At 38.3% G+C, this 25,271-nt stretch overlaps 1 protein-coding gene across 4 annotated transcripts in view; it reads left to right on the top strand.

Moving 5' to 3' along the window:
• Window positions 1-25,271, top strand: part of spata20 (spermatogenesis associated 20) — a 49,237-nt gene that overhangs the window by 12,602 nt on the left and 11,364 nt on the right. For 2 of the 4 annotated variants that reach the window (XM_066662627.1, XM_066662626.1), the window contains 3 exons: window positions 3,609-3,817; window positions 7,428-7,627; window positions 8,187-8,267. In XM_066662627.1, the coding sequence (XP_066518724.1) occupies window positions 3,609-3,817; window positions 7,428-7,627; window positions 8,187-8,267 (490 nt within the window). Of the gene's footprint in view, window positions 1-3,608; window positions 3,818-7,427; window positions 7,628-8,186; window positions 8,268-9,502; window positions 10,181-12,122; window positions 12,389-25,271 lie in introns of those variants that run through there. The other 2 variants (XM_066662628.1, XM_066662629.1) reach the window with 2 other exon arrangements.

Below are 25,271 nucleotides of genomic sequence, written 5' to 3'. Positions count from 1 at the left end.
AAATTATTTTGGGGCAGCCGTGGCCTAAAGGTTAGAAAAGTAGGGTGGGACAGAACTGGTTTGATGGCCAGTAATGGCAGGAATAAATGGAAATGCCATTGAGGAATGTTCCCAACCCCATGTGCTCCTCGGGCACTGAGGTAGCTGTGTCATGCTCCGGTTGATACTCTAGAGTAAAAATCATGTTAAAATAGGGTGTCTGTGCATTAAGAAATGACACGGTCTGAAAAACACCTGCCAAATCCAACTCCGCACCTCTGACAGACACATAAAATGTGTCAGGGGGTGTGGGTTTGAATTTGGCAGGAAGAATTTGGCACAAGCACAGCTTCAAAAAGAAGGTCCAGCTTGATGTGATGGCCATATGAATATTTGAAAGGCCTTAAACTACAATTAACTTTATACTGAGCATATGACAACAATTGTAGATGTAAATGTAATTCACTGACATCCTCAGAAGACATGTCTTTCACCAAGTTTTGACTGTGTTCCCTTTATTCCAAGTCTTCCAAAGCATTCAAAATCATTAGAATTATGTGTTAGATCATAGATGCACACTTACACATTCCCACCAATGAGGTTTTCACATTACCAATATTTACAGTAGCGTATTATATATAAGAGCACGGCAAAAAAACTACACATTATACGGAAAAGCTTCTTGTGAAGAGGGAGGCTGTTACAAAGCAAAATCATATCATCAGAGTCACAAAACCATTGATTCTTAAATTAAGTAGGCTTGGGCATCTTGTGCTATGCTATAAAATATATAACAACATGAGAAATGACACTCAACCTTTCTGGAAATATTGCAGCATTCTGTAAAATGCAATAAATAAAATAAGAATCACAAACACGAAAGCATTGACAAAAATACAAATACTAATTGTTTCAATTCTGCAAGTGGAATATGTTACCATTCCGCGATTAATACTGATATAAGACTTCACTTTCTGAACAGTCTGTGTCTGCCATTGTCTGATTCTCCTCTTCATGATTCATCATACAGTTTCAATAGCAGACAAAGCTGGATTGCAGGCAGGCCGGGCAAGCACACCCACGTTGTTTTTACGAAGACTTACGAAGGAATTATGTCACTTTGAGGACAGCATACAGCATGTCTCCCTAAAATCCTACTATATTCCTCTGTGTAGACCTTCAAATATATGCAAGGCATCCAAGCCATATTCAATAATGCTCCACATAATATGACAGATGTTGGATTTTGCACTGATTTTGGCGTTGCCCTATTGACTGAGATTTCTTCAGATTTCCTTAATTTTTATTTACTATAGGTTGTGAAACACCTAAATTATTTTGGGGTAGCCGTGGCCTAAAGTTTAGAAAAGTAAGGTGGGACAAAAATGTCACTGGTTTGATGGACAGAAATGGCAGGAATAAATGGAAGCGCCGTTCAGGAATGTACCCAACCACATGGGCTCCTCAAAAATGTTGTGGTGAACCACGACCAATCATTGTTTGCGAAGTCTAAGGCTTTGTTGGATGCTCTTTATTCATACTCAGACATGATACACTCACCTGTCACCAATTTACTGCTTATTTTATAATATTCCAAAGTGATGTAATATAAATGTTCTATAAATTCTCAATGTTTTGTTTAGCAGACATCAAATTAAACGTGTGCATATTTACAAAATATAATTAAGTTGTTCAGATTTGTCATTTAAATAAATATTTAAGGGAGTTAAAATTGCATCATTTTTTATAGCATCCTTTTCTAGTATGAAATTTATAGAAATGATAGATTACTTTTTAGCATAACACCAGAATGTTCCTTTAAGTTAACACAAAATATGCATAAAGCCCCCATGAACATCATGAACAAACCTGTTCTATTACATTGACAATGCTATTACAGTCTCAGAAAAACAGGAAATGCTTTTCTCTTGAATTATTTTTTTCTTTTTTATTTCTGTATATTTTGCTGCAAAGTTCCTGGTAAACCATTTGTACACTCTGTACGTACTTGTTTTTACAGCGCCCTCCATAATTATTGGCACCCCTAATTAAAATGTGTTAAAAGCCTTACAATAAATTAATTTTTAATTGCAGAAGCATAATCTCACTCTGAAAAAATGTAGAAAAAAGCAACCTTCAACTCAATAAAAAAAAAATCCTGACTATATTATATCCTGCAAAAAATCCTGAAATAATTATTTCTCATAAATTGGTCATTCTGCTCCGCAATTATTGGCACCCTTAACAAGTTCTTGGAAATAAACGTATTTGAACCATTTATGTCATTCTACTGTAGTGCATAAAGTGGATCTAGGAACCTTTAATTAGGAATTCATCACTTCCTGTTTCCCTGGGGTATAAATATGGCACTACACAGAGGCCTCTTTCTCTTATTCGCTCTTAAACATGAGAAAGACAAGAGAATACACTATTCAAGTAAAGCAGATGAGTGTTGACCTTCAAAAATCAGGCAATGGCTACAAGAAAATAGCCACTCACCTGCAGATGCCCTTATCTACAGTCAGAGCAATCATCAAAAAGTTCAAAACATCTGGAACTGTGACAAACAAGCCTGGAAGAGGACGCAAGTGTATCTTGCCACCACGAACAGTGAGAAGGATGGTAAAAGAAGTAAAAAGTTCTGCAAAGCTCACTGTGAGAGAATTTAATCAAATGGTAGCATCTTGGGGTTACGAGGTCTCCCAAACAACCATTAGGTGCTATCTACATGCCAACAAGCTGTTTGGGGGCATGCACGGAGAAAGCCCTTTATGAGTTATACTCATAAGCGTAAATGGGTGGAGTTTGCCAAGCGGTACTGGGATTTTAACTGGGACCGTGTGCTTTGGTCGGATGAGACCAAGATAGAGCTTTTTCGCAACAAACACTCTAAGTGGTCTGGTGTAACACCAAGAATGGGTATGCAGAAAACACCTCATGCCCACAGGGGAGGATCGGTGATGCTGTGGGCCTGTTTCTCCTCCAAAGGACCTGGGAACCTTGTAAGGACATTTTGAATCAGAATCTGGTGGCCTCTGCCCGAAAGCTGAATATGGGTCGTCACTGGGTCTTTCAGCAAGATAATGACACTACACATGTGGCCAAATCTACTCAAAAATGGTTCACAAGGCACAAAATCAAGCTCCTCTCATGGCCATCTCAGTCTCCAGACCTCAACCCAATAGAGAACCTGTGGGGTGAGCTGAAGAGGAGAGTGTACAGGAAAAGACCCAGGACTCTGGACAATTTAGAGAGGTTGTGCAAAGAGGAATGGTCCAAGATCCCTCTTTTTGTATTCTCCCATCTTGTGATGAGTTATAGGAGAAGATTAAGTACTGGCTTGATGGCAAAAGGAGGTTGTATAAAGTACTAACACCAGGGGTGTCAATAATTGTGGCACACATGATTTCATTCAAAAGATTTATTTCTTAATGTGTGATATTATTTTTCCCACCAAATAAAGGCACTTGAATTAAAGCTTGGATTTTTCCCCTTTTTTTTTGCATTGTTGTCCTATATTATGTAAAAATAATAATAATAATAATTTATTAGAAGCCAAAGAACACTATAATTATAGAGGGCGCCGTCATATTCCATGATCAATGGTGACTCTTTTCTCATCTCTCTAGAGCCTCACCAATTGCAGGCTTTCTGGATGACTATGCCTTTGTGATCTGTGGTCTGCTGGACCTCTATGAGGCCACTCAGACTGTGCAGTGGTTACAGTGGGCTGAGGAACTCCAGCAAAGGCAGGATCAGCTCTTCTGGGATGCCCAGGGCAGTGGCTACTTCTCCAGTGACCCTTCAGACCCCACATTGCTGCTGTCCCTCAAACAGGGTGAGGCAAATAGAGTTCTAGTAATATACACCATAAACACTGGATTAAAAAGTTAGAATCACTGGTCATATACATCATGTATGTTATTTGAGATATAATAGTAATGTTTATGTGAATTGTTTGAGTATATGCAAAAAGGCAAGCAACAGAAAACACATCCAGATTCAATGCAAGGGGCTCCCTATGCATATTACTCAGATTAATGCAGCATTCTTTAGCTTCCATAGGATATGGGAGCAGAAGACCCACCAGAATTCCTGGGGACTGGGGGAGGCTGGGGGGTCCATGGTTTGATGGTTTGATCAGGGTTGCCACCTGTGCAACTGTAGAGGTAAAACTAGTAATTAAATAGAAAATGAACTAGAATTCATTTAATTACCTGGAACTAGAAAATGAGTAGACTTTGACATGGATGGACTGAGTGTGCTGTGCGTTCTTGACTGGGCTGATGGGTGTGGGAGTATAAGGGAGTGAGTCATTTGAACAGAGTGATGGAGATGTCCTGCTGTCACTCAGTGTTCAGCATCACTCCACTGCATAGCACTCCCATCACCCCACTGCTGATAGCATGCCAGCACACGCAGTGAAATACTTCATCACTCTGGCACCACTCTGTCTTGTGGTCTTAGTTAACTCTCTGTTTTGGTCTCACCTTTATCCCATTTCTATAATGTTTTATTTAACTCTTGATTTTGTTTTCATTCTCACATTTCTTTATTCTTCAGTTGTCCCTTTTTAATCTCGTAAGTTCATGTTTCCTTTATATGGTGCTGAAATCACAAAAGGACAGGATCAAGGGACGTAGTGGTTGTTTTTATGCTAGGAAGATGCATCATGAGAGAGAAATAAGATGTCTGCCATTGCTGAGCATTTCAGATTGAATTGAAGACCACCAGAGTTTCTTACATCATAAACATAAGGAATCAAGACTGTCAAGTTTCAGGGTGAGACATGCCAGGTCAGATTGAATTGTATGCAGATGGTTAGAGGGTGATAGGTGCTCATTGCATATTTATAAAGCTGTGAATACTGAATGAAGGCATACGTATAAATTTACAGCCCACTTTGAATGTCACTTGGAAAGGATTTAGGGGCTTAATTGATAGTTGCATGCAACTTTTAAAACAATGTTGTTACATTAACTTACATTACAAATGACAAAATATTTGTCTTCTGTAAAGTTATTATTTTGGAGATGCATCAGATTTTTATTGACAGTGATGGCATGGAACAAACACGATATTTTTATACTGTTTCTTTGAATTCATTTTCTGTCAAAAGGAATGCAAAATAAATAAACCCTCACTGTTATTTTGTCCATTAAAAATAAATTATTATGGATACATAAATATGAACTGCACATGTTTTGGTAAATGTAACCTGCATATCTGAGACCTTAGGAAGTCTAAATTTATGATGGAATTGTACAGCATTTCATAAAATTATAGGTTTGGCATATTATTATTTTAGTTATAAAAAATTAATTCCAAATGTTTCAGCTCATTTTTCTGTGAATGCATTTTTTGCCAGGTGCATTGGAGTCTCGGTTTAAGGTCCTGAATAGCTGGAGTCTATATTATCACTTAGAACCAGAAGTACTTGCTAATACTGAGACACAGACAGACACTCACAGCCATGCCTCGGCCTGTGACTGATGGCACTGTGTAAATGACACTGACACCAGTGAGATATGGCTGAAGAGGGGAAAAAAGTGAACTGTTATGCTTTTGTTGTTGGTGCTGATAAATTAAAAGGGACGTTAGACAGATTTTTTCATCTTTTCAGAGTGACTGCGCCATTATATAGTGAGTCTGGCATATAGAGTTCTATTAGGAGCTGTGTGGTGCTGCAGTGTGTCAGAAGTGAGTTCCTCCAGCACACTGTCACTGAAAGACGGATTGCCTCCCAGACCGCATGCCATTCTCTATTTTACGGCCTGCCCAAAACTAGCCGCTTGTAACCCTCCCTTTTTCTGGCTGCCAGCAAATCACAGATAGCGTGCTTCATTCTGGGACCTGGGTTTTGTTGATTGCTGCTTGCATACAGTTTTTTTTCACCATTATTTGGAGTGCCTTGAATTGAGACGGTGTGTGGTTTGGAATGATTGCCTATAGAGTTATCTTGCTCTTTCTGTAGAGCTTGTGTTTGTGTGTGTGTGTGTGTGTGTGTTGTGCTGGTATGAGTGGATCAGACACAGCAATGCTGCTGGAGGTTTTAAAGCCCTCAGTGTCACTGCTGGACTGAGAATAATCCACCAACCAAAAATATCCAGCTAACAGTGTCATATATCCACTGATGAAGGACTATTTACTGGTCTAAACACATTACTGTACATAAGTCACATTACTGGACTACAGTATTAAAGAAGAATTGAAATAATTCATAATATATTTTCTCAATATAAAATCAATCGTGAACATCATATACAGGTTTTTTTTTTCTCTAAATTGTCTTTTTTATCATTGCTCATTTTTTTTTCTATCATACTGAAAATCAAATAAAGATATTGGGAAAAGAATAATAATAATAATAATAATACATTTTCTGTATTTATGATCACGTCTTGTGTTATCTACAGTTTGCTCACTGCATTTCAAATTCAAGATATTCTGAATTTTACATTAATTATTATCAGTTTGTTTTTTTAGGGCTGTCACAATAACCGCAATATTATATATATATTATAATACCACACTATTGACCAAACCAACCGCAGGGAATGGCAAGCAACTGTCACAACCACGATGTATAAAGGGGTTCCAGCTGACGGTTAGAAATCTAGCACTAGAATCAGGATAATTTATGTAATTTGGGGTGGTAATGGAGCATATCACAGCAGTGATTATAGGTGTAATTTTTAAAATTAAATTTTACCAATTGTATGTAATTACAAATGAATTATATACAACGTACTGCAGATTATTCACACTTATGGAGTTTTAGGGAACTACATTCTAGAATCAAATTATATTATATTATTTGATTGCATCTGTTTGGGGCAGTGTTGTGTTCTGTGTCAGTCACCACCTCAGTACGTCTCTCAGCCACCAGACTATCCCCAACTCTGTCTGCATGAGGTCACAGAGCATGGGAAACTTCTCTCAGGATACATCCACATAAACACTGAAAAGCAGATAAAACCAGTCAGCTCACAACCACTGGCCACTTCACCTGCAATATCAGGCACTTTCAGCCCTATGAGGCGTGATAAATGAGCAAAGGTCATGTTGATAATTTGAGTTATCAATTCAATGACACTTAACTTTTCCAGAGCATGGCTTTTATACCTTCAGAGTGAGAGAAAACAATCTGAATGTCCCTTGGCAAATATTTTGGTTACTCTTAGTATTCACTCTTAAAAACAGGGTTCTTTGAGGTGATGCCATATCTGCTCCCTGTTTTGTCAGAGGCCTCTTTAGAGAGTTTTGTTTTGGAGATGTGATTTTGAGAGTGAAGGACTTTTGTAGTTCATATAAGCACAGCGTAAATGAATTCTCTAATAATTAGAAGTTCTTCCACAAATTGTACGGCAAAGGCAACAAACATTTTAAAAACCTTTAAGAAAACTTTATTTATGAGAGTGTTAGAACTTTTTATTTTCTCTTTCTAGATCAGGATGGGGCAGAACCCAGTGCAAACTCTGTGTCTTCAATGAATTTGCTACGCCTCTCCCACCTGACAGCCAATCGAGAATGGATGCAGCGCTCTCAACAGCTGCTGACTGCTTTTTCTGATAGACTAACTAAGGTGCCAATTGCCCTCCCTGAGATGGTCAGAGGCCTCCTGGCACATCACTACACTTTCAAACAGGTAATTAATACACAAACAGATCAGGACTGTTCAGCCAAACACAAAAAACCATTGCTGTACCTTTTTATGTCAAAATAAGTGTATTCACTGAATTCAGCATAGTGGGAAAATGTTCCTTGTACATATCTTATGGCACATTTTATTTGTGTTGTATTTTATCAGTATTTTAAATGTAAAACATTTTAGAACAATACCATATTTCAATTTCTTAGTTTGCTAGTTTATTTTGTCGTGTTTTTTTTGCTTTCTTTAAAAAAATCATTTTTTATTTGCTGCAATTCAGTTTCCAAGTGAAGACATTTTCTCAAACGTTCCTCCTCTGCCAGTGCATTTTAAAAGCTGTGAAAATGTGCTGTGACCATTGGAGTTCACCTGCGCTAGAAGAAGTCTTCTGAAGAAGAGAAATAACAAACTGCAGGTCCAGGCAAGGGCAGCCTGTACCCCAGCACACCTGCTTACCTCATTACTGCAACAAGCACAACTGATCCCCTTTTCTTTCCTTTCTTCCTTCTTTCCTTCCTCCCACCCTTTCTTTTCCTTTCTTTTCTCTCTCTCTCAGATAGTTATCTGTGGCCAGCCTGATGCAGAAGACACAGCTGGTCTAATTTCCTGTGTCAATTCCCTGTTTCTTCCCTACAAAGTAAGTCATAGTTATTTTACTTGCTTGTTTCCTTTGTGTGGATTAAATATAAAAGTTGCCACACAGTTTTAAAGTGTTTATTCTTAATGATCATTTAGAGGACGTATGTAAGCGAGTCCTCTGAAACATGAAGTAAAACATGATGCAATGTTACAATAATAAAATGAAATATTATTCTGAAGATCCAATATTAAATCAGTTTACGTATTAAAACACTTGAACAAAAATATAAAAAAGTGTTGCAAAATTAAAATTATTTTACATATCTGTGTGATATATAAATATATTGTTTGTATATGTGACCCTTAAAGTAAACTCACAAGATGTCGTAAATGTAACAGCAACAAAACCACACATTAATCTAGGAGTATTTAGTTATTTAAATTTTTTAATTCAACTAGTGTTTTTGTGTTAGACATTTTGAGGGTGTACTTGACTGTAGGCCAATGTCTTTGTAGCTTCATCAAGGCACAGCTTGCCAAGGAAATCACAAAATCTATGTTCAGATAAAGGCACACAAAAAGAAAACTTTGATATTGAATAGAGACATTTGCAAATTGCTTTACAAAATGGAAACTTCTGTCACATTTTCCATTTTGTTTTAGTTAGCAGCTACACTGGGGCTGGAGTTAAAACCTTATAGAACTGTGATTGGGCCTCTTTACACATTTTCACTATAATTTTACTGTATGCCCCTCCATTGTTTCACTTTTTGGAAGATACACTTATTGGTCTAGCCAGAATTGCCATGTGCATTAGTGCGTAATCACAGTCCTCATGCTAATGAGTGGGCAAAAGTAATTTCGCACAAAAGGTCAAGTTGTCAAATTCCTGCCCTGTGCATGCTGATGCACACACTGCAAAGCAGGAGCTGGGACAATGGCAAGGCAGCACATCGTGTACAGAATGATTTTGAAATAATTAGTAAATAATTTGGGTTTTTGTAGGCGGTTGCCAGAGGCCTACGTTTTTGTGCTTTTTTTTTTTTTTGTTTAATATAAAGGTCATGGAAGCTCAGAGATAGTGTTTTCATTTGTCCTGCCCTTTTCCTTGCTCTGCACTTATAGCTTCCTAGCTTCCTCAACACAGAGAGCAAACACAGAGACAAACACACAGATTATACCTGGCCTTTCATGTTTTTACTGGGAAACGCAGCTACCTAAAGCAACATGTGAAAAATGCACTCTGGGGGCTCTCCTTTTCCATTTGTTTCTATTCTTTTTGCATCCTCGTAGGAATGAAGCTGCCATATCGTGGGAATCTGATGTCACTACTGTGTGAGCAAAAACCTCTTGGGAGACCCACCTCCCTATTAGTGAACACGCCACAGTGGCATTTTAGAGGAGATAGATGGAGTGTGTTGTATTTGGAAATTAGGCCAGTATCTTGGTGCTCCTTGCTGTGCCTTGAGAAGATCAGGATGGATTTGCGGGGTGATGATGAGGATGATCAGCTAAGATCAGGCTTGATCATGCTCCCTGTGGCATTGGTCTCTTTGAAGAGTTGATGAGTTTTATTTTTTGTGGTCTTAGCAAACATATGCTGTGTTTGTTGACAGTCAGGACTGTTGCACATACTCAAAATATTAATTTAATTAAAAAGTCTGTGAGCGTTTACTAGACAAATGATAATATAGTGTTAAAAAAAATCTACAAAGTACCACAGGCAAGCATTACAGGATCATTCATTTGTTCCAGTCAAGTGAGCATTTTATTGCAGCCTATGTACATGATCTGTTCACCAGACACTGTAACGGTGTCAACATTAATCAGCGTAGCCTTTCACACCGGCTGGGTGTGTCATGCAGCATCGCGGTGATAACATGCACATGAAATCAAAGATATAATTTGAGTCTATTTTAAATGTTTTCCACATGTGGCATTCTAGAAGTGTCTATGCAGAAACAGTACAGAATTCAGTACTCTTGGTGAATGCCCTCAAAGCCAATAAACATATTTTCTAATCTTGTTTTTCCTGTGTCTGCGTGGGTTTCCTCCGGGTGCTCCGGTTACCTCCCACGGTCCAAAAACACAGGCTAGTAAGTGAATTGGTAACTCAAAGTCCCTAGATGTTAGTATGTGTTTGGGTTTCGCCCCACGAAGGACTGGCGCCCCCTCCAGGGTGTGCTTTGTGCCCAGTGATTCGCCGTTACAGACAATGAATGAATAAATTAATGTTTTCTAATCTACTCCTGTGCCCAACTAATGCTTTTTCTGGGGGCGTCAGCTGGAGGTGTACAGATATATATTTTTTTTGTGAACTCTAGCCTTTAATCAGGGGTGCCTACTGAGTGAGATCTACTTTTAGTAAGAATTTGTTCTTAATGAGGGCAGCACGGTGGCACAGCAGGTAGTGTTGCAGTCACTTAGCATAGGTTGTGGGTTCGAGTCCCATACTGTCTGTCGGGTCACTGTCTGTGAGGAGTTGGTGTGTTCTCCCCGTATGGGTTTCTTCCGGGTGCTCCGGTTTCCTCCCACAGTCCAAAAACACACGTTGGTAGGTGGATTGGCGACTCAAAAAAAAAGTGTCCGTAGGTGTGAATGTGTGTGTGTGTGTGTGTGTTGCCCTGTGAAGGACTGGCGCCCCCTCCAGGATGTATTGCTGCCTTGCGCCCAATGATTCCAGGTAGGCTCACTGCGACCCTGAACTGGATAAACGGTTACAGATAATGGATGTATTGATGGATGTTCTTAATGACTTGCATGGTTAAATTAAAGGTTCAATAAAATAAAATGATTCAGGTCATCATAATGTGGATGGAGTGGTGGATGGTTTGGTTGCTGATTGGGAAACGCTAAACAGCAACAGATTTTTTTGTTCAATTTTAGCAATAAACTTTCTGTTGGAGTGTGGACCGATATTTGGAGTGAACGCGGGAAAATGCTGATTCACATTATTTTAATGACGTGCATGATGCCATGGACATGACATCTTTTATGTTATATACATCTTAATTTTTACTATTGATTACTGCAGAATAGAATGCTTGTACAAAGCCAATGGTTGAATTAAAGGCAATGACAAAGCAAATAAAAAAAAAAAAGGTCACACTGGATAATTTGTTTAATATCATCACTGGTTGAAATAATAATCATGATATACAGTAATATCCTTTAATAAATTCTGTGTATGTTGTTGCTAATGTCTTATTCATAGACATGCTGAAGGATATGAACGTTTTCATAAGCTCTATTTGAACAAGAGGGTGCCTACACCAGATTAGAAATGACTTTTGTTTGTATGCTTCAGCTCTGAATTATTGTAGGCTCAGCATGCTGCTGTCTCATGGTTGTTAACACTAAACCCCAGTTTTGACCCTACTAAGTGTCAGTGTTCACTATGTGGGACACAGAGTGTCAGCTCCTATCACCAGTGGTAGTGTAGTGACAGAAGCACAGAGCTGTCCCCTGAACCAGCATCCTGCTGCTGTCACTCTGATTAGCCCCATCCATCTCTGCTAGTCCTGCCACCATATAACACTTCAGTTAAAACAAAAGCAACAAGAAGTCTGCGTTGCTTCCATTTCCACTGATATTCCTGGGTTTGGACAATTATAGCATGCGAAAACCAATTATTGAATGCCACAACACTGCAGTCAAATAAATCAAATTTTTCATAGGGCACTAAACTCCTGCCCATGTTCAGCCCTCTTTTGCAAACTGAGGGGTCAGCTAAGTCCATTGCAATGATTATGTCCTCAGATCGCCATCACTGAGGGCTTATGAAAACTAGAGCCTGGTCTATTTTCAGATGCAGGCAGTGAACGCAACCCCAGGAAATGTTTAAATTTGGGCTATTTTTTTCCACCCTTAATTTAATTGTATATCCTCATGTGTTCTGTCCTCATGTCAACAGGTCTCACACTTCCGCCAGGTTTGGTAGCAGAGGGGGAGAACTCAGTCTGTTGCCTAGACACAGCCAGGCATGAGGCTGACGAGGCTGAGAGTAATGAGTTAGTGTTGGTGAGGCCAGTTTAAAAAAAGGGACAGAACAGAATTTCATCTGGCCAGGCACTGATAAAGAAGTGAGCATCCCACGCGTGGCCCTATTCTGCAGCGACTAAGCCTCAGATGGACCCTGGCCTGAATTGTTTGTTTAATTGACTCAGACATGATCGAAAAAGCCAGTCACATTGCCCTGTTGATTGCGGAGTGGGAAGAACCTGCTGAAAAATAGATGACTTTCTCTTATTGAGCTGAGCCTGCAGTCAAATCATCATCCCTACCTTAAATCCTCTGGGGATAGAGCTATTCTTAGAGACCTGGAGAAAGTGCAGCTTTACGGTGTCATATTTTGGAGTCAAACTGTCCATTTCAGTGTCTGAAAGATTTTATTAATTTAAAAGAAAAATCCTTGTCAAGTCTTGGTGTTTGTGTTAAACGTATGCAGGTTTGAACCTTTTATCTTGGAAGACCTCCTTGAAACAGAAATAGAATTTTTTTTTCGTATATGTGCAGACACAGCACAAGCATTAAATGTAATGGAAGTCATCTTTAATCACTGAATCTGCTGGATGGATCCGCTGCTGTAATTTGTATAGTACTTAGGTCTACTAACTAAACAAGGGATCATAGTATAGTCAATGCTATGTATATTACTCGCCTATATGTCTTCACAGAGGAAGTATAAATACGTCAATAAATCAATAGCTCTGAAACCACAAAAAGCACACACGCACACTCCCTCATATTAAAGCCATGAAGATCTGCTTCCGTGTGCAGAATAGGAAATTGAGTTTTCCAGTCAGAAGCCCAGAGACTATGCAGTTGATGAGATTTTCCTCTACCAAGTTGACTTCAGAATGGCAGTGGCCTCTTCACTACACATGCAGCTGGGTAGCAATGACCTGAGACCTTTTATATGACACTGGAGCACCCTGCTGCAAAGTGTCATTTAGACTGTGCTCATAATAGACTAAATTTTAGAATGCTGAGCATTATTAAACTAGAATTCCATACTCTTTTCCACTTTTCTTTTTGGATATACTGCATTTTGAGCTCATGAAATATAATTCTTTATTTGTGTGCTATGCACACTCTGGCTTAAATAAAAGCTTCAGCAGAAATGTACACCATTTTCCACTTAGTAGTCAACCAGTCGCTGTTGTGTAGTGTCCGAATGATTTTCTTTAGGTTTGGGCTTAAACTAGAGCTCAGAGACTAATGGTGTAAACAAACACTATAAGTAAATCGTCACCCTGACCTTTTCTGTAAATGCATTCTTGTGATTTCTCACAACCCACTCATACCAAATCTGGATCTTCATGGAGGTTGCAAAGAATTCTTGATAGAACACTGTATGACAGAAGGCAGATGATCTTGACAACAAAGCTGGTGTCTTGGCTTCTACCATCTCTTTGTGTGCATGACTTTATATAGGTTTAAAAACGACTGTTTCTTTTTGAATTATCAGACGGAAGGACAAAAACAGAAACGGCAGAAATCAAAATATAATCTGTCTTTATGACATACGCTTTAGTGAAAATGGCAAAGACGATTGTTTTTCAGTTTTATAGCACAGCATGTAGTCATACCCTTCTCTAAACCATATCAACCAGTCACTGTGACCTAGATATGATCTGAGTGAGTTGAGAGAAATTTTGGGAATGTTTTTATGGAAAAATATGGAAGAGTGTTTGCTTGCAATGTAAGTCTTAAGTCTATTGGGCATAATATGGATATCAGATATGTCTTGGCTTTTTAGTTACATCTTGGAGATTTGTGTCAATTTGATTTTCCACCACACCACTCCTAAAATCCCAGACAATAGAATTAAGAATACGTGAATTAATTTAGAATATGATTATATAAACTAATTTAGAAAAAGTCATAAAAGTTACCGATAATACTTTACAGAAATTTTACTTACAGCATTATGATGAACATCCTTGACTAACAGCTCTTGGCCTGACAATCCCAGCCCACTACGCTACTGAAGCTGAGCACTGAACTCTAATTTCAGAAAAGTTGTGACTTGGTGTAAAATGCAGTAAAAGTAATTCATTTTAATTTTTTAATTCTCTTGAAGTATTATTTAACTAACAAAATCACAAAGAAAAGATTTCCAATGTTCTCACTAAACAACTTAATAGTATTTTGTAAATGTAAACACATTTAGAATATGATGCCGCCAACACACTCCAGAAGTTGGGACAGTGGCATGTTTACCAATGTGTTATATATCACCTTTCCTTTTAATTACACTGTTTAATCATTTGGGAACAAATTATTTAGTTTTTACAAGTGGAATTTTGGCTGATTGTAGCTTGATGCAAGGCTTCAGCTGTGCAAAAATCTTTGGTTACCATTGCCTTATCTTGTCTTACCTACATGATGTGCCATGACTGAACCTCAGACAGGTTAATCAATCACATATATAAACTCTGTCTACAAAGCCAAGCACATACAAAATGAGGACTGGCACTGTCATGCTGAAATGACCACAGACTTCCTGGAAAAGACATAACTTTAATGGCAGCACGTCTCTCTTAAAACACAATATTTGCCTCCACATCAATGGAAATTTCTCACATGTAAAAGTCACCAATGCTGTGGTTACTGATGCACTCCACATAACATGAGAAATATTGGCTTTTGGTAACATTATCCAGCAGCCATATGGTGCCATCTTAAAAATGCTAAGTTTCTTATTCATTTTACTTCTAATGGGCATCCAGGGAATGCTGGTATAGGCATTTGAACAAATGGACATATGGCAGGCTGAAAAATGAGCTCAGGTGATTGCTTCTCTTGGTCATTGGTTTTAACTTGTTAAGTGTCCTGACAAACAGAGAAGATGGTTCTGTAAAGGCTGAGTGTACAGAAAACACTAAAGACTGATATATAACCTTAAAGAGGAGTAGTTTTATATTATGTACGCGCAAGAACAATGGTAACCTAATTAGAAAGAAAACACAGTTTCTGGTCCACTAGGGCTTTACAATAACAACAACACCATAATATATGTGGTTTACTTAATTTAGGCTCAGTCTGTTCATGTAACCACAGAGACCCTAGTTAGCAGAAAGCAATTTTACAAGCAGAATGCATTGACATTTACATTATGCCTATTTACAGTTCTCTCATTAGGCAGATGCTCTTATTCAGATTAATTTATGTTTGAGAGGTAGGGTCTTCCCCAGGCTGGTAATCAAAAGCCACATGAAGGGTAATGGGGTTACCCACTTCATTATACCAACCATGCAAGTTGAGAAGATTTTTTTTCCCAGGAAAATGACAGGCAGAACAAACCCTAAAGCAGTTTTAGAGATAAAAAAAAAATCCAACTACTTTTAAGGGACTGTGCCCTCTTATGATTAACATAAAAATGGACATAAAAACTAATCAAGCATGAGCAGCCTAGCACAGTGTAGAATTTCCTCTAGGTGCTAATAGCATGTTCAACCTCATCTAACCCTCAGTTCAAGGCGTATTGAAGATTTATGTCAGCCTTTAGAGTATTGACTAACTGTTTGGGAGGACAGAGCTGAAAATGCATTTTCCTCGACACATTAACCCACCCAGGCTACAGAATGTTTTTTAATTTAAATCCAATTATTGTATCATCTGTTCACTCATTTTGGAGCACGGGGGTTTAATTGCAGGGAATGAACTGTGTAAGAATTCTCAGCTTTTTCAATCTCGTCTGCGCTTCTTTTCTTTTTTTTTAATTCAGATTTGCATCAAAGCCCTTGAACCAAGCCCCCCTCTAAATCAATTAATCTCACAAACCACATCATATGAAATTAAGATGAGTTCAGATTGAGCTGAATCTCTCTGCATTATAATCAGATTTTGATCTGTGCTGATAATGTTGGCGAGGCATGTTCACAGCCACATGGGGCTGTATACAGAAACACATACAGTTGAATACTATAGACCTTTGCCAGCTTTTCAAGACTCTGGCTATGTCCTATTTAAATAGGCTCTCAAAGTAGTAAGGATGTATGTATGATTAAAATGGACATGGTAATATATAGCTGTATCAGAAATTAGACAATATTATGATACTCTGTTTTGTGTCACCACACCCTTAAAAAGCATTTGTAAATAAAGTTGGAAATCAGAACCATGATGACTCACAAATCATTAATGTGTTTAAATTTTTAAAAATATTCCTTCTCATCGATGTTAAAACCGTTGTGGGGTTGGCATAATTGCTCTGTTAAAATCAATTAATCATTCAAATGATAATTAGTATAATTATTAACATTCTCCGTAAATAATTTTATTTATTTTTTTCCCAGAAAATATGTTGTATCCACATGTCATTATGAATTCATGTTTAGCAGCTTGAGTATTATTCTAATTTATTCTATTCTAAAACCTTAAGCAATTGAGTCATATTTGACTTATTTCTTCTTACTCACACACACGTTGGTAAAACAGATCACTTTGAATGAAAATATTTATTATTTTTTTTACTTGTGCAGTTGTGCAATCAGTTTACCAGCTGAATATATTGGTCTTACAAGTTGGTGTCAGTTAATGGGGGCGTATATTCCCCATATATAAAGTTTATATATTTGATATATTTGCCCAGATTTTATTTCTGTGTTTTTCATTTTCCAGTAAAATAATATTCAAATTAACATGTTTTGCTGTTTCTCCTTGTATAAATGTCAATTTATGCTTCTATAAAGTGATTCCACTATTGTTACAGTTCAAATTAAACCAGTTAATGCACTGTGTTGCTTTTATTGTTGGATGCACATTGATAGCCATTGTTTGAGCATATGCACATACGGAGTACAATTCGTATTGATCTGTAATTTGTTTAATACAAATAACAAATAAAAATTGGTTGTATGTCTGCATGCTCATAGGAGTTTGTAACCAAAGTAGATTCAGATTTTTTTTTCCAGCTTTGTGAAATCTTTTTCTTTGCATATCAGAATAAATCCACCACCATTTAAGAGATCATCTTATTAGAGGAAAATACTTTACTTAAAGGCAGCCAGAGCATTGTTTTTAAAGGGCTTTTGTTTTGTAACAAAAATGTAGATATTCTTCTTTAAAGATAGTCTTCTTTAATATCCATAAGTTCCAGCCTGCTTAGTGTTACTTAAACAGGGCATAGTGTTTATAAACAGTTTTTCAACATAAACATAATGTGGAAAAGAACATTTTGCATGTCGGTGTGTGGTGGCTTGGGCATGTATTTGTGCACTACAGTGCACACAGGGCCTGGCCTTTGAGGCTGCAAGGAGTTCTCAGCTAAGTCTGATTACAGAGACAAATGGCCCTGATTCTATAACAAGACCTTAGAGACATGACAGCAGCCAGAGAGGTTCAGGGAGGAAGCCTGGAGCGAGAGAGAGAGAGAGAGCGATAGAGTTAGAGAGAATGAAAAGCAGCGATCAGGCACAGATAGATTCCAAACAGGGCTTATAAACTCTGAAACAACACAAAAAAGCAACGCTTCTCTATTCTATTCTCTGAGTTTGATTAACTGGTGACATTTTGACAGAATTTTGAAGCTGACTTCTTATACTAGCAGTTCAGAGGACTTTTTCAAAAAATATCCAATATGTACTTAGAAAACTGGTCTTGTTTACCTGATTCTGATTACAAGTGTGTGTCTGTTTTAATTCTCCAATTTAAAGGGGTCGCATTGTACCCGTTCCCACAATTAACACAGATCTCTGGGGTCTTAATTAAATGCCTGGTTAACAACAATTGGTCAAAATATCACAAGGATAAAACACCACAGTACCATACTTAAAACCTATTCCTTTAAACGAGAATGAGCCACAGCTCAGTTCACCACAGGGGCCCTGGAATGAGGAGGAAAGAGCAGAAACTCTGTTTTTTAGCCGTTTATGCTTGGTTGTTTCTTCTCTGTTGCTGCAATATTTAATTAGCACAAATTTCTGTGCACTTGTGTTTGTTTGGCTGTGTTTAACCTCATCTTTGTGCTCTCACATAAACACAGGTCCAGTGTGATGATTGGAGATTGTTAGATGAGGATGCTCTTCGCATAATAAGCAGAAGAAAGTGAATTGTTAGGCAGTTCAGAGACCTAAATTACAAAAGCAACAACTGACTTCATTCTTCTGGGTTCTCTTGGATTATGTATTTACTGTAAGACCATCAGGATACAGAGTGTGGTACAGTAAGTGAGAGATTTCCAAAGTATGGTTACTTAGGTAGTAGGTATAAACACTGGTATGCACTGTGCTACACCCTCAAGACAAGACTTCTAACACTACAGCAGTTTAGACATTTTCATTATGACAGCGATGACATTTCACATTTAAACATGTTATTTTTCTATTGGTCAGACGCTACAGTCTCTCAGCCCTCGACTCTGACCCTGTTCACAGGGTAATTTCTGTAAGTGCCAGAACAGTTCAGGGACCGACTATGTCCACACACATGCAGCTGTCATGTCTTACACTCACACTCACATTGGAGCTCTCATGTCCTGTAGAATAGAGGTGCAGGTAGTGGACAATCATAACCTCAGGTGTGTGTGACTATGATCCAGATTGCTGCTGAAGGGATAAGTGTCAACCCCCTGTCCTTCTCTTTTACATCAGCCACTCTCAGGATAAACAGAGTCTTTGTCTCGGTTAATTAATGTCATAAAGAGTGCGCCACTGCCTCCGTCCTCCTATATTTAGGCTCTTTCATTTCCTCAATAGCCATCTGTTGCTGAATATCTGAAAGACAAAACAGGTCTCAGGCCTTCAGGATAAACATTTTGTGACGTGTGTATTATTTCAGTTGAGTGTTGTATTGTTCTAGTAGGTGTAGATATTTCATTTGTTCCTATCGTAAAGGTTATGTTTTTTTTTTGATACACACTTTTCACTGAATGTGGTATATTTATAATCACTAATGAACTGACTATTTCGATAGTGGATTTGATTCCATTTTACCGCAGTCACATTAGTGACTTCAGATACTGATTTTGGATGATTTGGTTTTGGACCCCAAACTTCACTTCATCTCATCTCAAAGGTATTAGATTGAACTTCATCCATCCAGAGAATGCAGTTCCATGTATTACCTCATTATTGGATCCTTTGCTTTGAGCCTGGCGAACTTAGGCTTATCTTCGAATGTATTTGTACAGTTCAATTCCTGTCTCAGCAGTGAGTGCACCTTAAAATTACTGACTGCAGTAGTTACAAAGGTGTCTATAAACTTTATAGAACATTTTTCTTTATGTATTAGAGCTTCCAGTGCCTGGATATGTACTCATTGCACCATACCAAATATAGCTGCATATTAGAGGGAGCTGTGTTAAGTTAGATTTGAAATAAAACTGTAAATAAAATCAGGAACATGGCTGGTCAGCCCTGGTTTAAATGAATCAGTAACCATGACAACAGAGTATTGTTTTTCTCAGAGTTCTGGATTGGTGGGCGTTCTGGTGCTCACTGGCGGTCTGTAATGGAGGACAGGAGACAAAGAAATCAAGTTATGTCAAATGCCCATACAAAAATAGTGGAAAACCCATATACACATGTATGAAATATGACCGTCAGTTAATTGCACACAAATTTAAATTTAGTTTAAATATTAATATTTAAATATATCAATACATGTGGTATTGTTCTCTGCTTTTTTAAGCCAAAGAAATGTGCCTTTAGCAGGGAATTTACAGAAAACTGTAATCACTGCCTCATAATAGAGTGGTCATATTACATTTTAGTGTGTTCCATACAGTTACATTTTTACAAAATTACATCTAATACTAAACTGCAGATGTTACAAGAGTATTTTCTTATATACCAAATTTCATTTACATGTAATCGTTGACTAGATGAACACGTGCACTTTTTTCACCTATACCAGTACTTTTATACTCTTCACTGCAAACATCTGACAAGACTATGTCCTGCTGTATAAAATCCTATCTGTTGCATTAGCTAAGTTGTGAACCTACCACTTTGTTGTGTAAGATAACCTGAGGCAAAGAAGCATGGAAGGACTAGGTTTTAACCCCAGATTTGTGGCAAAGCTTTGATTATCTCCATCAGAGCATTCCCCCCAGGTGCCTTTTCTCAGGGGAAAAGGGTGCTTATCACTGTGGCTGAGAGAATCTCAGTCAGAAATTAATGAGGAGCCCAAGACATAGGTCCACAGTAAAGAGCAGTGAAGGTACAGAAGGACAAGCGCACTTTTAGACCTTCTCCTGTTCTAAACTAAGTTAGCTGAAAACTCGCCAGGTTGTGAACTGCTCTCGCTATGTGTGTGCTCTATTTGTATGCGCCTTGAATTAGTGCAAGAGGTAGTTCCATCTTTATCCTGTAGGATCGTCTTTATCCTGTAACGCATACCCCTGTCTGATGATTGTGTAGGGATTTCCAGTCCCTTCTTCATGATTAAAATCCTTATAGATTGTGGACAGACCACCTACATGGTTTGAAGTAGTCACTGCAGATCATGCAAAAATGAAAACACGAAGATTAATATTTAATGTTGAGCTGCACTGTTTATTGATTAAATATTTTTTAGGATTAAAGTCAAGTCCTTATGTACCAAATTGGGCTATATGGCAGTTCCTTGCATTAGCTAGAGATTAACATGCGTATGCGCGGAGTATTGTCTATAACCCTTCACTGAGCTAAATGCTAATAATCAGTGCCTCATGTCTGGCTCATTTAACAAACAAAAAAAAATTAATAATAATAAAAAGTTATCATGAAAATCGGCTTGTCTATCTATTTTTATTACAAAACAGATGTTTTTAGATACTAAACGCCTCATGGACCTGGGTTGTAACTCCTTCAAAGACAAACTCATAAACACACACATTACTTTCTCTGAAACATGCTCACATTTACATTCACTCACTTACAGCAGTTGTGCCACAAGCAGCATTATTTTTTTACATTCTCACTCACATTTAGGGACTGCTCCACTAGGTGTGCTTTTGTGCTTGGCGTCAATGTCTCTGCGTGTTAATTTCCCCTATTTTCCAAAGAAAAGTAGCCACACTAGGAAAGGGGTATAGATTGCGGTCTACCTAATTAAATGTTCCCATCTGATGATTTTATGTTTGAGTAAGCCATTTCCACATCTGCAATGATACATTACACAAAACCCTTCACATATTCAGTTAGCAATATTTATATTCAGTCTTCTGCAATAGCAAAAACAGACAAGCAAAACATCTTTAAACATTTCTAGTTTTTTCTAGTATTTAATATGGAAATACACATTCTGTGGGGACTGTACATATTTTTTTTCTTTTTTCTTTTGACACCACATGATTGTACATCATTCTCCACCTCTGGAGAAGGAAATGGAGACTCAGGAATGAGGTTGACGTGTTCTGTAAATGTGTAGCACTCCGAAATAAACTCACAGCAGATAATTGAATGAGTAATGGCTGCATGCTCCACCTGTGTGTGCTGACAGCCTCAAGCTCTCTAGACCAGCTCTATCCTGCTAGGAGACAAAGCTGATGAAATTCCCCAGACTAATCAACCATGTGTGTGTGTGTGTGTGTGTGTGTGTGTGTGTGTGTGTCTGTGTAAGTCTGTATGTGCGATTAGGTGTGCAGGAGAATGAGCTGACAGACCGGAAGATGGATATCAGTACATGATTCTAGTGATGGAATCATGGGTTAGAATGCTCCTGGGAAGAGAGGGGTAGTACTGGGTGTTTCGTGTAGAGTTACTGACAGCTTTTAAATGGGAGTCATTTTACCAGATAGGCATTGTTGTGAGGTCAGAATGAAGTGGAGGAATGAGGTGGACTTCAGTTCCTCTCGATCAGTAATGGAAAACTGAATGATTCATAAGACAGGAAGGTTTATGGTTGGTTATTGCTCTTTTTTTTGTCAACACTTCGGTCAGCAATTTTTTTGTTCATATTATGTAGTGCAGTTTCTCCTGGTTAATTCAGTACTTTGTATCACTTTATAAATATAACTTTATATACACATATATATTTCAGATTTATGCCCCTAATTTTATTTTATTTATTTAAGACGTGGTCAGAAATGACAGTAAATACCATTTAGTAAAGCAGTTTTACTTAAGGTTTACGAGCAAAAAAATTCGTTTTTATAAATACTTGGTTGCCTGAATATTTATTTCCCCTTAAAATTAGGATGAGCCACAAAATATTCATACCAATTAGATCCTATTGAAATGATGCTCTCAAACTGCCACAGTGGCTCTATGTTAGTAATTCCAAGTAAAATATGCTATGCATGTTTTAATAATACCATTTTCTTTCCTTGTTTTTTAATCACTTAAGTTTTCATATAAAAACAGAAATAAGCAAAATGTCATTTAAATGTCACTGTAATGTCATTTCAACCATGGTTTTCATTTTCATGTTTCTGCTCAGTGTACTCACTGACTGAATTTTGTATTCTGTATGGTTCTTTATGCTGTTTGTTGTTGCTTCGCTATTTCTCTATGCTGTAACTCAGAAAACCACTGTCACAGGTTCAAACTCTCAACATACATTTTAACAAGGGACTGTGTGAGACAGAACGTTTAGGTGTTTTGGCAGAGCTACCGAGAGCTGTGAGACGAGTTAAAGGAGAAGTCACCTTGCGTAACCCCAGAGTGTGTCTCCGTGCTGCGTGTTTGGTCTGCATGTTGTTATTGATGTGCTGCCTTGGTGGACTGTCATGGCCTTTTGAGTCTGGCTGCTGACAGGCCTTGTGATGTCCCCACACGTCTGACAGGAAGCTGCTCCAGGCTGCTAGCAGGAAGGTAATGATGCGGAATTCTCCATGGCCTCTGAGTTGCAATAAAGTGAGACTTCTCTGCAGCAGGCAAGAGCTGTGCTGCTTAGGTGACTGGGAGCAGGTTTTTTACAGGGCTTACTTGTTACCACAACTGTCAGAAAAATCACACTATAGAACTTCTTCACGGTCGGGAGAGGTTAACAGAAAGCAAATAGAATTGCCAGCTGTGGCAGGCTCCATCCTTCAGCTCACTAGATCTTCTCTGTGCCTCTGGAGCTGTGTCCTAAAATGTAACCTCTGTCACATTTTGGAAAACGTTCTTCATAACTGCGATTGGCTTTTCGCTACTCTGCAGTGACACTCTTCTAAGACCAGACAGCAGCCTTGCACTGAAATAAAGTGGATTCGCTCTTTAAAAGAAGCTTGGACTTATTTGCTACAATGTTGCTACATGTGCTTTCATTCCTGCTGCTTTATTATTGGGTGAAAGGCGATTGCCAGTCAGGGCTACACTCTTGTTATGGAAGTCAAATCTCAGCATGACCACCCTACTGTCCATTCCTGCTGCTGAGCTAACTAGACCTGCAGCATAGCATTGACTGTCAGCCACCCCCCTGACCTGCTCCAGCCCTGATTGAGTTATTTCGGGCTTCTCTTTCTGTCAGAGCTTTGGAAAACATGGAGGGGTGTGATAGTGCTGGCTGTGAGAATCAATAGAGCCGAATTACTGAAGGTTGAGCTTTACATGCCATTGTTTAGAAGGCTAATGCTACACAGATTTTTATTCAACGACATTGTCCAATTATTGAGTCAAGTGTCAAGAACTAATTTGACATCACATCCGTATCATGATTGTCCTCACAAAACCTCACATGTCTGTTATTGTTGGAGAGAAATGTATATTAGTTTAATGAAACTTTGATCAAGGTTATTTTTTCTCCCTCTTTTAGTCTATTCCTCGTGAAATTGTCAGATAATAAATAATAGCAGTTGGAAAATATTAAGGAAAAATAAAATCATAAAAATAGGAATGTGTAATTTGCTGGAAACATTCAAAATAATTTCTCTCGCCTTTTGTTATCTCATAGGGAAATATATTTAAATATTGCTTAAAATTAGCACTTTTATGAAACCCAACTAATGCTAGAGCTTACAGCCATGGTATGATCAACCATGTGGATGCAACTAATAAAGGCTACTATGAAACATATCGTTTCAATACCCCTTGAGTCTGCAAGAGCAGGGGTGGAAGATGACTCAAAGGAGAATTGCATGGCTATGGACAATGGAACAGCTTTGAGTACGAGAAAGAATATAAATATAGTGGCAACTGGGGTAGCAGGAGAAGGAAAGAGTTTGCAGGTGGGTGTGCACGGATGGGAAAAGGTGACAATAGTAAGAAGTCTGAGGATTCATCAGGAAAAGAAAAGGTGCTTGGATGAGGGAGTACAGGGGCATTGAACAATATTTGTTACGGGGTTGTTCAAATCAGTCGGTCCAGAGACAGGTTACTCACCACTGTTCACAGTATAATAACACCAGGTTGCTACTAAGGAGAACACCAGCACAAGTGTACAGGAGGGTGAATCTGATATTAACCAAAGGAATGGTGGTGAGCAGAAGAGGATGAAACAAGGGGTGAAAGGAATTGGGAAGAAAATAAAAGTAAAATGGCCAGCTGCAGTAGATGTAGTAGGGTGGAAGTGAATAAATGATGATTTGAAAGGTATATTGGCTGGTTTGAAGGGATCAGCAGAGAAGAAATGTAATATTTTTGGTGAAGTAATTTATGAATATGGAATGGCAAGGTTGCAGAAAAAGCAAAGGGGACAAGATATAGTGAAGTCAAGACGGCAAGTAGAAATAGATAAACTAATACAGGAGTTAAGGGCTTTTAGAAAGCAGTGGAGGAAAGAGAGGGCATTAAGGTACTACAGAAAGCTTAATGGTAGGTTTTCAGTGTTAAGAATAGAAAAGAACTTGAGGAAAATGGTGAAAAAGAAGGAACACACTAGGACAGTGTTCCTTATAAATCTTTTTAATTTTGTGAAGACCTTATTTGGTAAGGAGAAATCTGGGAGTTTAAAAATTGGAAAGAGGGAATTAGAGGAACATTTCAATGATGTGCACACTGATAAGAATAAAGCAAAGGAACTAGAGTTAGCCCACCAAAATGGAGTGAGGTTCAAGATGCGGTGCATCATGCAAGGGCAGGTTCTGCTCCAGGGCCTAATGGTGTGCCGTATTGTGTGTACAAGTAGGCACCTGAGGTCTTTAAGTTTTTGTGGTGGTTGATGGTCTTAGTTCGGAAGAAAGGGATCATTCCAATAGAGTGGAGATGAG

This window comes from Hoplias malabaricus, chromosome 3, assembly GCF_029633855.1.
Source record: "Hoplias malabaricus isolate fHopMal1 chromosome 3, fHopMal1.hap1, whole genome shotgun sequence".
Taxonomy (NCBI): Eukaryota; Metazoa; Chordata; class Actinopteri; order Characiformes; family Erythrinidae; genus Hoplias; species Hoplias malabaricus.
Note: the sequence above shows the minus strand (reverse complement) of the source record. Positions and strands in the feature narration are given on the sequence as shown.